This window comes from Anabas testudineus, chromosome 12, assembly GCF_900324465.2.
Source record: "Anabas testudineus chromosome 12, fAnaTes1.2, whole genome shotgun sequence".
NCBI lineage: Eukaryota > Metazoa > Chordata > Actinopteri > Anabantiformes > Anabantidae > Anabas > Anabas testudineus.
This window is the reverse complement of record NC_046621.1, coordinates 1,491,149-1,504,372: the sequence shown is the minus strand read 5'-3', so window position 1 is coordinate 1,504,372 and position 13,224 is coordinate 1,491,149. Positions and strand designations below refer to the sequence as shown.

The following is a 13,224-nucleotide window of genomic DNA, read 5'->3' as shown; positions in this document are numbered from 1 at the left end:
TTCTAAAATCCTTTAATCGCTCCTAGACGCAGCTCTCAGTGCGCATGTGCGAGCCTTTACCCAGCAGGTAAACTCCACCATGGCGGCGAGAGGCCATGTGCAAGACCCCAACGACAGGAGACTCAGACCAATATACGGTGAGCCCTCAATGGGGAGTTGGACATTTGTTCGTGCTCCGAGCTTTGCTAAACGTTTCAGTTTCCTGTACCAGAGCATTTGTTGAAACAAGAGGGTGCTGGAGTCGGAGGGCAGCGGTGCGGCCCCTCCAGCTCCAACCACGGACTCCGCTGCCCGCAGCGCCCAATGACAGTGCACCTTACCCGGTCTGTTGTACGACCGCCACAGCGGGTCTCCGGTTGAAAGTGCGTGTCTGTGCCTTAAACCCGTGGACATCCTCAGATGTGTCGCGGCACTTGGGCTTTTTCTGTCGACCAGTTTGACTTAAAGTGCTTTCTCATGTGCTAACGGTCGGTGTTTGACAGCTAGCCTAGCGTGCTAATGTGCAAGCTAGCCCTAATCAGGCAGCAACAGTTCCACACGTTAAAAAGGGAAAAGTTGGTTAATTGTGAGAGTTAACTAGTTTGAGTGACACAAGTTGATGGCTGTTTTCTTTAGTTGTCCGGGTCCAGGGTTTGTCCAGTGGTTTGTAGCTAAATGTTACACGGTTTTCTTCCAGCTAGCATCAGGTTCATAATAGTTTAAGGACAATGCTTCAAGCTAACTCCAGTACATGGGAGGCATTAGCATGCTAACTAGCCAGCTAGCATGGAGCTGTCACTGCTCACGGAGCTCTTCTTAGTAAGATCTAAATGTTTAGATCAGACGATTAGACAAATGAAAAAAGGAAATGCAGGGCTTTTAATTGTGTTTTATTTGTTTGAATGTGTGGAAGCAAACTTCTCATGGCTGGCACTTGTTTACTGTCCACTGATGAAGTACAGTTCCTGTTACTTCATCTGAGTAGTTAAGATCATTTCCTTTACCAGCAGTCTGCAGGTTGTTTTATTGATAATGGTTCTGAAATGCATAAAAAATAATACTACTTCACTGTTTCATATTCTCACAAATAATGAGCATAAATACTTTTAATTAAAAGACTAGTACATTACATTTTACATTAAATGGATAATCATTTTTGTCAATTAACCCTAAAACCCAGATTTAACCACTGACGCACGTCTTGTGATGTGATGTGACTGAGAGATTCAATTTGATATGATGTTACCAAGAAAGGCACCAAGTATTCAAACTTGAGAAGCTGGAAATGTAAAGAATTTTACATATATGCATAAAAAAGCACTATAACAGGTGAATAGTTGCAGGTTAATTTTCTGTCTAGGGACTAATGAACGAATAATCGTTAGAGTAATGGTGAATTTATTTGGATTATCTTTAATCCTTTAGTTCATTTTTAAAGATGCTAAAGACAGATACTTCTCATGAAGAAGTAGATGCTTTGTGACAGTAACCTGAATCTGTTGGTTTGAGAAACTTAGTAAGTAATAGATAATAGAAATAATAATCAATTTCAATTTGTATTAAACCCAGTCAGTAACAATGATTTGGTAAAGTATTCTAAAGAGGCCTGAAGAGTCTCTTTTCAACGGCTAGCTGGTTAGAACATAATATTTATTTATTTATTTATGGTGTATCAGAGCTGTGCACATACAGTGATTTTAAAAAAAAAAAAAAAAAAAAAAAGTCTGCTCTCATTACTCATTGTGTTTTTGGTCACGTGAAATGCTCATGTTGGGTCACATATGCAAACACATCGTCATGTAATATTGTCAATATGGTAATATGACATCTGGTGGGGGAATTTTCACAATATCTTGTGGAAGCAACAATGTAAGACAGGTTGGGCAGTTCTGTTTATATTACATGTATTTTGTTTTTGATGTATAGTACTAATTATATATTTCATTATAAAAAATTAGCCTATTAATTATAATGTACAGCTGTCAGTGTAACTATAGAGCTTTGTCTTTCTGATGGGATGGTAAAAGCCAGAGTATGTACACACACACACACACAGAAAAACCTCAGGACAGCTGGGTGCCAAAATTAACTGTGCCAGACAGTACACAGTGATTATGTCATGTCTATTCTCTCTGTTCAAACTGTCACCACAGGTGAACCAAAGAAAGACTGCAGAAATTTGAGGAACTTTGACGCGTATCTTTTACATCCAGGGCTGATAAGTTCAGTCTGATTCCAAACTAAGCTGTACTGAAACTGTGAATCATAAAAGACACTGACTAGGTGTCAGACTACATTTACGTTTAACCGAGAGCTTGTGTTACTTTCTTTTATTCTGTACACAATTATCTGTATAGAGGGTGAAATCTTGCTAAATAGCTCTTTAAGAATAGCTGCACACGATAAGACGTTCAGGGATAGTATGGAGTGTAGGTCATCCACGTATTCTAAACTTGAAATAATTAAAGAATTTATATAATTAATTAAATCCTCATTTTAGTTCAGCATATTTCTGTTTCATTCGTACTTATTAATTTGGGGGGAAAACATCTTAGCATTATGTATCTGTCTCCCTGCTTTCTAAAAATCAGTCTCAACCAGAGAAAACTCATATCAATCTACGACTAAACAGACATTTAAAGATGTTGCTTTGGGTGAATACACTACGCATTTGACACTCATATACTGTGTGCTGTTTTCTCTTGTTTTTCCCCAGATTACCTTGATAATGGAAACAATAAAATGGCGATACAGCAGGCAGATAAACTGCTGAAGAAACATAAGGACCTGCACTGTGCCAAGGTAGGCGACTAAGGGACTATTCTCTCTGAAAGTTTTGTTTGCTTTTTATGAAGCCGCCTCCACTGCTGGCATAAGCCTGAATGGATGTTACAAATATGCAGATTTGTTTAAGCCTGTGCATACAAAACAGATAGCAGTACTCTGAAGTAACCCCTAAAATTAAATACCTAAAGGGACTTTTCAGCTGTTAATACATAATTAAATTTATTAAATTCCACTGTCAGGATTTCTCTTTGCTCGTTCCTCTAAGAGAAACGTACATTTCACCAGACCGGCACACTGAAGCAGTTTGCTCAAGGACACTTTGACAGGGATGAACACATGCTGCTGGTGCTACTGCTGCTGCTGGTGCTGCTGTAGGGGTCACGGCTGCCAGACTTTAGATAGGGCCACCTGGCTCAGTCTGATATCTCAGAATACTTTTGAAAATGTTTGTATTCTCAGCAAAGATGGTAAATAATTATTAAACAGTCCGGATTATATGGTCCGATTTCAGGCCCTTTATACTGATTGATTTTTTTAATTTCAATTTTTCTAAGACTAAATTGACAACCAGTTCCAGCTGATAGCTTAATTTGGCAACTTGGGTAAGAATGGATTGAGTTGGATTGTCATGCTAACACTAGCTTATGTTGCACATTGTAGCTTGAAGATTATAGTTCTAAACAAACTGAAAGAGAAATAACTTAACTTGCTGAATGTTTCAATGTGGTTATAAACTAAAGCAGAACTAAACGACCATAAAACCCTCACATTGTTTGCTTTGGAGACATATATTTAGTCTACATTTCCACCTGTCTTCTTACATCCCCTTATACATGGCGACAGATGTAAATATTAAGAACAACATCATCATGCTCAGACAGACTTTCATTTAAATGGAAAAGTGTGATAACACATCAGACAGGTTACATCAAAACAACGCGGCATTGTGCCTTAAAAAAAGATGGATATTTATCTGCAACACAATGTGAGCAACGTGATGCATTGGCTAATTGTTTTCACATGCACGAAATGCTTTTTACCCTGAGATTGTTGTGAACAAAGACGAGGTAGTTTGGTTGCTTGTTGAAGCAGCTAAAATGAGTTTTTTCACAGGCAACACAGTATTAAGAAATAAAAATAAAACAATGAACCTACAGGAGGCAATCTGCTGTCCTCTCCTTTAGCGTCGTGGCGCATAAATCCGACAGTCGGCTGTTGGCCATTGTCGGACTATAGCATCTGCTCTTATAACATTGTCTTTCAGCTGCAGGGAGTGCTGCTGTTTTTAGAAAGAAAACATTCGGCAACAAACAGGAGCAGTTGAAAACTAACTGGTAAACAAACCAGCTAGAAAGAAAGTACATATTGCACATGCATGCATCAGGTGGACAGAAGCATGGCACCAAATAAGTGAAGAATCTGCTTATGTGAGCCATGCATCTCCAAAAGGAGCTTTCAGAGGATCTACAATCAAGAATTCCTGATTTACATGAAGCTGGAAAGGGTTGAAAAGTGATGTCAAAGTGTTTTATGACGAATTAATGCAGAAAACCACAACAGTTCAAAAGGTTCACATACCTTTTCTTGCCACTGTATCTTTGGCTGCCTTGTAACTTACTGTAGTTGCCCACAGTGGTTCTGATAGACAAACGCTACACTGCATATGATTATCTGAAGTGGTTTTCTATGTTCTCCTTCCACACATTCAGTCTTCTCACAGCTGTATTGTTGAGTATGAACTTCACCTTACACCAGTTTTTCCTCTTCTTTTCTGTCCTTGTTCTTATCTTTCCCCCTCCTCTCAGGTCCTAAAGGCTATTGGCCTTCAGAGGACTGGAAAGCAGGATGAAGCTTTCAGTTTGGCCCAGGAAGTGGCTACTCTAGAGCCCACCGATGACAACTCACTACAAGCTCTGACTATTCTGTACAGAGAGATGCATCGTCGTGAGTACACACAGACATGTTCACTCCTATTTGAATGCTGCTACTAACACTGGAGGGACTCCATGTTGAATACTGTGGCTGTTGTTCACAGCGGAGTTGGTCACTAAGCTGTATGAAGCTGCAGTGAAGAAGGTTCCTCTCAGCGAGGAGTATCACTCTCACCTCTTCATGGCATACGCTCGTGTGGGAGAGTACAAGAAGATGCAGCAGGTGAGACAATGGTGTCTGCACTTAGAAACGAGTAAATACACAAAGACCAACAGCTGAATGAATGCAGAGTGAGAATAATGCAGATGATGTTAACTTCACTCTCTACAGGCAGGAATGGCTCTGTATAAAATCGTCCCTAAGAATCCATATTACTTCTGGTCTGTCATGAGTCTGGTGATGCAGGTATGTGCAGGCACATTCACATCCCTTTAACATCCTCACTGTTCTGTAGATGACATGTGCTCTGTTGTTTAGGCCATCTCCGCACAAGATGAAAAACTGGCCCAAACCATGTTTCTGCCTCTGGCTGAACGCATGGTGGAAAAAATGGTGAAGGAGGACAAGATAGAAGCAGAAGCAGAGGTGAGTAATCTGTCTGTACGTCCTGAGAGTTGTCATGTTATTTCATCAAAACTCGAGGTCTTTAATGGCCAAGAAAAGCACAACACTGTAGTTTACTTCCAACTCCAACAAGCAGATAAATGTGAACTTATACTTAACATAACTTTTATGTGTCATTGTAGGTGCAGCTGTATTTTATGATTCTAGAGCGTTTGGGAAAATGTGTAGAGGCTCTGGAAGTGATCAGAGGTCCACTCGGGGGTAGGTGGATGTTCTTTATTTCCTGTGGTTCGATTCTTGAGTTATTAGTTAATATGACTGTATTTTTTCTTTTCTAAACTTTTATAATGTCCTCCTGTTACCACTTTTCCACTGAGCGAGTTGCCAGTCTGCTTCAGAGCCAGTGCTTAATTTTGAACCAGTTCTTCCTCCGACAGCCAAATAACCAGCTCTCGGCCAGGGAAACGGGTTCCAGAGTGACTCCAACTCTTTGCTAGAACCAAGAACTGCTTGTGTCACGTGCTGTTAGCTAGGCTATCACTTATTAGGTTTGCAAGTTGAACTCTCAGCACCTGGTTGATGTTTTGTTGAGACTAGTTGACACTAGTTCTAGTATTTAACTTACCTTGAAAGACCAGATGTGTTGGTAATAAAAATGTATTGTGAAAACTTTCTTATGCAATCATCTTTATTATACTAATATTATACTGAAATAGATTCACTGATTCACTATTTGAGGACTAAGCAGAGTGGAGCGGAAGCACACAAATGAAGCAGAACCTTGTCTGTGTATCGTCCCACAGAGAAGCTGACCAGTGAGCTGCAGAGCAGAGAAAACAAGTGTATGATGCTGTACCAGCGGCTACAGCGCTGGCCGGAGTGTAACGCCTTGGCTCACAAGCTGCTACTCAAAAAGTGAGTGTAGGCTCGTACCTGAGATCAGACAGAGAGAAGTACAGAAATAAAACCCCAGAAACAAACGTGTGTGTCTCTGTTTCTAGTCCTGATGACTGGCAGTTCTATCCTTCCTACTTTGACTCTCTCTTCCACCTGATGGATCAGTCATGGAGTCCGCCTGAAGAAGGAGAACAGTGAGTACAAAGGTTTTTATATGTATGTACTGACCAAGACACGTTTTCACATGAAATAGTTGAAAATACATGTAGTAACACTAACAGCTTCCAACTTCAATCCAACACAGCCTTTTATTGATGATGAAGATGATGATGATGAAAAACCACAAGATGTTCACCCACTGAGTCAACATCAGAATCAGAGTTTACATTACATTTTATTTTCTGCTGATTTGATTTAATTATAATTACAGAGCTCATGCGTCAAAGAATTTTAGAACAGCTAGGACTTGCTGTGTTTGGATCTCTGTGGGTTCCTGGGGTGCTGTTCTGTTGTTTACCTCTAAACTTTGGAGGTCAACAAGCGAGAACAGAATTCCTTTTGAGACTGTTATCCAGTTTTGATCTGCATTTGTATGTTTCTGTCTGTCTGCAGCTGTTCGGAGGGTTCTGTTCATCACACCGTGGCTGAAGTGGTGAGGTTTGTAGAAGAGAGAATTAAGGGAGAGGACGGGAAAGAGTCTCGCTCCCTCAGAGGGCCCTATTTAGCTCGACTGGAATTAATACACAGACTGAGAGCAAGGGGCTGTCCTGAAGAAAGCCTGCTAGGTAAAACACATGGGTTGTACAAACAATGTAATTATATCAGGTGTTTTAGCCTTTGTATGTGACAGTCTGTTGTTTGGCTCTGAACAGGTGAGCCTTTAGAGCTAATGGTGCAGTTCTTTGCAAAGTTTGGAGACAAACCCTGCTGCATAACAGATCTAAAAATATACCTACATCTGCTCTCTCCTGAGCAGCGTGTTCAGGTAAGACACACTTACAGCAGTGTTGTTGAAGAGCTAGTTAAAAACGGGTTGACTGAGAACCACATTTGTCTTTGAACATTTTAGTTCATTAACCGTCTGAGTGAAGCGGCTCCACTGGGGGAGCGGGGAGAGGAAGGATTCGCTTTTCCAGAGGACACCAAAGCCCTGCAGAGACATTTGTGCATGTGTCAGCTGAGTCGAGCACTCGGACTACACCACTCTCTCGACGTGGATGGAAAACTGCTGCTTATCACGGAGCTCAAGGCTCATTATCATCATGGGCTCAAGTTTGGTAAGAACATCTGTTATTTTTAGTTTAACCACGCTTAATATGGCCTTCTCTCTGTGTCGTAGGTAATAGCTTTGACCACTGCTTTACCATAAAGTGGAACCTGCAGCATTAAGCACGGAGGTCAGGGATACTGACTTATCTAAACCTGGCTCAGAAACTCGGTAGACTTCATGAAGCTTGAAACAGTCGTCCAAACAGCCTCAGTCAAATGATGATTCTCAGTAGATCATTCACATGCAAACCAAGAGTGTTGTCGCTGTTGTTATTCCTGTTTCAAATACGTGTTTCTGTACAAAGACATTTGCATACAAAAGCTGGAGCTGCAGAGTTTCTGTCTTGTGAATGAACATGGAGTTTCACTTTTAAACAAGGTTTACATCAAACACAATTTAAACAACTCTCGTGTGATTTATTTTGTTGGCTGTGAAAATTGTTTTCTAGTTAAATGTTCATATTTCTGGTTGCTTACCTGTAAATAGTCTTTTTCTGACTTGTCTTTAACAGGGAAGAGCGCTCTAAAGACAGAGCTGCAGTTCTCTGATATGTATTGTCTCATGGCAGCTCATGTATACATTGACTTATGGACAGAGACCGGTGAGTTTCTTTGTCATATTCCTTGTTCCTTCATGTGTTTCTGTGACGATGTGTCTAAATGCGTTGCCCTCTGTGTTGTTAGGGGATGAAAACATGATATGGCAATGTTTGGGTCTCCTGGAGGAGGGTCTGTCTCACAGTCTCTCCAACGCTCAGTTCAAACTGCTGCTGCTGCTCCTTTACTGTCATCTGGGAGCTTTCGAGCCTGTCGTGGACCTTTACTCCAGCCTGGATGCCAAGCATGTACAGCATGACACCATAGGGTCGGTACAAACAAACACCTACATTTAGTCTTAACTCTTTCTTCACTTCTCTGTCAGAGCAGCAGTGAAAGCTGTGTGGTCACACAGACGTGTGATGATTATGCTTGATGACAACAAACCCATACTAACAAGGCAGTATATCTTTTTATGTTTTTGTTTTCAGGTTTCTGTTAACACGTTACGCTGAGCCACTGGGTCAGTTCGCTGCTGCCTCACAGTCCTGTAATTTCTCCCTCAGGTTTTTCCACTCTAACCAGAAAGATGTAAGTCTATCCCACTTCCTGACTTTTAAAATGAAGCATCTCCAGCTCTCTGTTACCTTTTTCTGTTCGTTCTTTTATTCACCCTGCTTTCTTTTTCCTTCCCTTCCCACCAGACCTCAGAGTATATCATCCAGGCGTATAAGTACGGAGCGTTTGAGAAGATCCCAGAGTTCATTGCCCTCAGGAACAGGTTGAACCAATCGCTGCACTTTGCCCAAGTTCGCACTGAGAGGATGCTGCTCGACCTGTTTCTTGAGGCTGATATGTAAGAATAATTTACTTAATATTACTTCTGATGTGGAGCTGAATTCTTCATTTACATGATGTCTTGATGGTTGTCATTCTGACCTGTTTTCCAGTGTGTTGAGTCTGGAGGAGAGTGTGAAGGCCATGTCCCTGTCTGCAGAGGAGGACGACATCCCCTGGGACAATATGAGGGACAACAGAGATCTGACTGTTTTCACCAGCTGGAACCCTAAAGAGAGGTATAGAACAATTATCATAATAAGTAGTAATTGATGTACTTATTCTTACCTGGATACTCTCAAACCCCAAATCAACTCGTTCATCCTCCTTGTGCAGAGAGCTAACTGACGAGCACCGACATCAGTCTCTGGAGGAAGAGTCAGTCTGGCTGAGGATACGCTCTCTTACACTTCGACTTCTCGCCTCTTTGGCCGCCATGGGACACACAGCATCACAGCAAAACTCGGAGAAGACCCACGAGAATGGTGTCGGTGACAAGAGCTCAGTCCACAGCAGCCTGCTCTCCCAGCTCAACCAGACTCTCCAGACAGCGGCTCAGTTAGCAGAAAAACGTACACAGGTAGGTTTGCACAAAGTGCTCCAGGTTTTCAGTTTAGAACTCCCTAAATTTACTGTGATTACAGATTCATGCATACATAGAATATCTTTAACAAGGTAAGGTCTTGTAATGTACTATGTTAGTAAGTAGGAGTAAATTGCCGTATTGATGTTGATGTTGCACGTCAGTACCCATTCCCGGGACCACCCTGCACCCGCCTGGCCCAGGCCCTGTCCAGTGGGAGCTGTCAGTGTCAGGCTGCAGCTCTCCAGCTGTCTGTCCACCTACAGGATCTGGAAACTGCTGGACTTGGTAAGAAGAGATGGTAGCTAACATGAAGCCCAGATGTTTCCTGTTACCTCTTACTCACTCCTCTTTGTATCTTCCTAGATGAGTCATCTGAGCTCCAAACCCAGATCTGTAATGGTTTCAAATCAATAGTAGTGCAGCTTCAAGGTGAGTTAGCAGCTGAAGTCTTTTTCATCTCCTGCAGATTAACAGAGCTAAACTTTATTCTGTGTCTGTTGTGCTTTATGTTTCTCTGCTTTCTACAGAAATACTGCACAAATGCAAAGGGGATTTATTGGAACTGAAAGAGACCAAATTAAAAACCCAGCCCTCCTTTTTAGAAAACCTCATCTTCTTTGTTGAGGTGAGAAGTCTTCTAGCTTCTACAGTGTTTCAGTTTCTGTTTCTTCATTCGTTCACTGAATTCGATGTGGTCATGTTGTAACATGTTAATGTTGCTTTGCACAGACGGTGTGCATAGTTTTGTTGATGGCTAGTTACTGTGCCAAGATCCTCCGACCACTCAAGACAAGTCTACAGAAGAAGAAAAAGAAGAAAAAGGATGCTAACACAACTCTGGTAAATTCACCATCACACACTTTAAAATATTACAATATATAAAACACACTTTTCTGTTAACAGGTGTCTGTAATATCAGTGCTGCTCTGATGCTGTGTCTCTTGCAGCCGGTGGTGGTGAGCGGGTTCCAGGAGTTGACAGGGAGTTTGCAGGATCTGCTTATGCAGGCTTTGGAGCATATAAAGGGACAAGAGACTGGCATGACGGCCCTTAAACTGGCCAGTTTAACCATAGAAGGAAACACACAGGTTGGTGTGTGCAGCGAGATGTAGCCTAACAAACCTCAACAGTGTGTTATGTGATTATACTGCTCATCAGATTCTGCCAGTAACATCTACAACAAAATATTAAGCTCTGTGACGCTGATGTGTTTCTGTGTGTGTGTGTTTCAGGACGAGGCGTCGTTTACAAAAGCTGCTATGGACAAGGTGCAGAGCAGCTACCTGCGCTCGCTACAGGAGGTGGGAGATCTGCTCAAAAAGAGAGCAGAAACTTTAAAGAACCTCAAGATCTGAATGCCATCACACACCCCAGAATAAGATGACTATACTCCCGCTGTCAAACCCCCGTGACCTTCACCTTGTCTACTGTCAGCCCAGCAGCTGGTTGGCTGGTTCAACAAACCAACCCCCCCCCCCGTCACACGTCATTTCTGAGCTCCTTCCTTTCCTGCATATTCCTTACTCAGCATTTACGACCTCCTGTCTGGATGTTTCTTAGTTTGACTTCAACGCACACCCCTGGAACATTTGCAACTCTTATAGCACATAAGCTTGTAAGTAAAGTCATGAATTTAAGTGAAGATGAGGAACAAACATGCTTCTTTAAAGTACATATAGTAAATTAGGAATCACGAATAAGCAGTTTTAGATGAACTAATCTAATAAATTATTGTACATAGTAAAGAGCAACTACTCGTCGAGTAAATGCGAATATAAGACACAATAAACCACTATCCTGTTCGTTGGTCAGTTACGTTTCCTCTTCGGTTTTTCTGGTGACTGCGGAGGAGGAGAAGTCTTTGCTGCTCTTCCTGTTTCTCTCCATCACGAGGAGCAATTCTGCATTCAAACTGATGCACTCTGTGGAAACATGGACACCTGGCTCCCAGCAGAAGCCGCCAGACTGAAGTTTCTCCGTTCAAAAGTTTTGTCATTGACTTTGCTTTGTTGTTTGTGTGTTTTTTGCTTTGTGCATCTTGTGTGTTGCTTTGATACTTTAAGTGGAACCACCTCTGTAGTTGCAGTATTATACAGAGCAGTGGCATGAGTTCAATAACAGGACCCTTTTTTTAATTCTCATTTGTCTGCTGCTTTACTTTTCTTTTCCTTTAAGTTCCAGCTGTAGTGGTGCTTGGTAAACTTGTCTGTAAAAATTGGGTTGTTCCAGCACAAACACAATCAGACATGGATCAACTAATGAGAATCCTTTAAGACTGACTGGACTGATAATTATTAAGTCACCATGTGTGATCACCTGCGTATGTATGTGCACTGAAAATGAGTGTTTTCTTCTCAAATCCTCTGCGGTTTATCTTTCTAGACTTATGCAACCACTGGTTTCAATCAAGTGACGAGAGAAATCATCACAAACTATGTTCTGACAAAATCAACGATGCAAATTTTAATTTGCCTGATGAAACAGTGCATGTTTTGCCACGTGTTCTAGTTCAGTCTAGACCAAACCACCGAGGGGATCTGATAGCAGGGACAGTTACTTTCAGCCAGCATGTAGTTTGGTTTTACCAGCTTGAACCCATAGAGGTGGATTTCACAGGAAAACATTGGACCTAACTGTAAATAGGAGTTGAGGCAGCCTTTTCAGAGCATAGCGTGTGAGGATGTTAGTGTGGTTTTTAAAGCAGCTGCAGAAGATGCTGAGCTTTGTCCTGGTGTTAATGTTTTTGTCATTCCCACTAAAGACGCCCAAACCACCTCAAAAACATCATGAACCAAAACAGCTTCAGCATTTTGTCAGCTCGTGAAAAATTTGCATCTTCCGCTGTTATGAATAATGGATGAGATTAATAAAGAGCAGGCACAGTTTACATACGGATATCAGCAAGAAGCACTGATGCACGACTGCAGGTCGAGTGCAGTTGGATTTTAGTTTTTACTGTTTTATTAAGGTTTTGGCAGAGCTGTGTGAAAATGTGAGTCAACGTTGAAACCTTCCCTTCCTGTTTGTCTTGTACGTGCATCACGATCACAAACACTTCTGCTAATAAAAGCCTTTTGTGAAGTAAGAACCCAGCTGTTCAAATGCAGAGAAGACGTCTGTGACCCGACTGCGTGTTGCTGCTGCTGCTGTTGAGGTTCAGAGTAAAGGTCGACAATCTGGAGGCATCGCACCACCCACTTTTGTTAGAAAATGGAAAACCGAAACACTGGAATGTCGAAGCTTTTTTTAAATAAAAGAAAACAAGGATATGTGAGAATTTTGTCTATACCTCTTATTTTATTATTTCAAATCTAAAAGTTGATTCACAGAAACTTTATCTGCAACTATTTTAATTGTTTTAGTCATTTTTACATTTTATTGTTATTTACCAAACTATAAATATAATGAATGAACTCTTATTACTATTTGATTGAGAGAGAGAAAAATATATCTAAATATATATTTGACAACAACCTGTTTTACTAAACTTCTGAATGCATGACTATTACCTAAAAGAATATGATTATTAGATTGGAGTACTTTTTGGATATTTTATTAAGTAAAAGTCCTGGATTCTAACTCGTACTTTAGTAAAAGTACAATATTATTAGAAGCAGAATAATAAATAACAGACACACAAAACTCCTACATAGACATGGATAATGTTCTTAAAAAAACATGTTGAAACAAGAAATGATGCAAAACAACACATACATACGTGTACAGTATAAACTGATGCAAAATAACCAGGAAGAGGCACAAAACTAATACACCGAGTGAGACACAAAGCTTCATTTTGCACCTTGTGGTTGTTTTGTGTGTCTTAGTGAGTGGAG

The 13,224-nt window shown here is 41.1% G+C and overlaps 1 protein-coding gene across 1 annotated transcript; it reads left to right on the top strand.

The window, feature by feature from the left end:
* Positions 1-40: 40 nt before the first annotated feature.
* naa25 (N-alpha-acetyltransferase 25, NatB auxiliary subunit) lies at positions 41-12,662 on the top strand. The gene is made up of 24 exons (XM_026355845.1): positions 41-137; positions 2,696-2,781; positions 4,572-4,710; positions 4,802-4,920; positions 5,029-5,103; positions 5,176-5,283; positions 5,445-5,523; positions 6,066-6,177; positions 6,264-6,353; positions 6,772-6,944; positions 7,032-7,144; positions 7,229-7,436; positions 7,941-8,030; positions 8,113-8,293; positions 8,457-8,556; positions 8,670-8,821; positions 8,916-9,041; positions 9,139-9,382; positions 9,550-9,673; positions 9,752-9,817; positions 9,916-10,013; positions 10,118-10,228; positions 10,336-10,476; positions 10,621-12,662. The coding sequence occupies exons 1-24, from the start codon at positions 80-82 to the stop codon at positions 10,741-10,743; spliced, it is 2,916 nt and encodes a 971-aa protein (XP_026211630.1). The 5' UTR covers positions 41-79; the 3' UTR covers positions 10,744-12,662.
* The last annotated feature ends 562 nt before the right edge of the window (positions 12,663-13,224 follow it).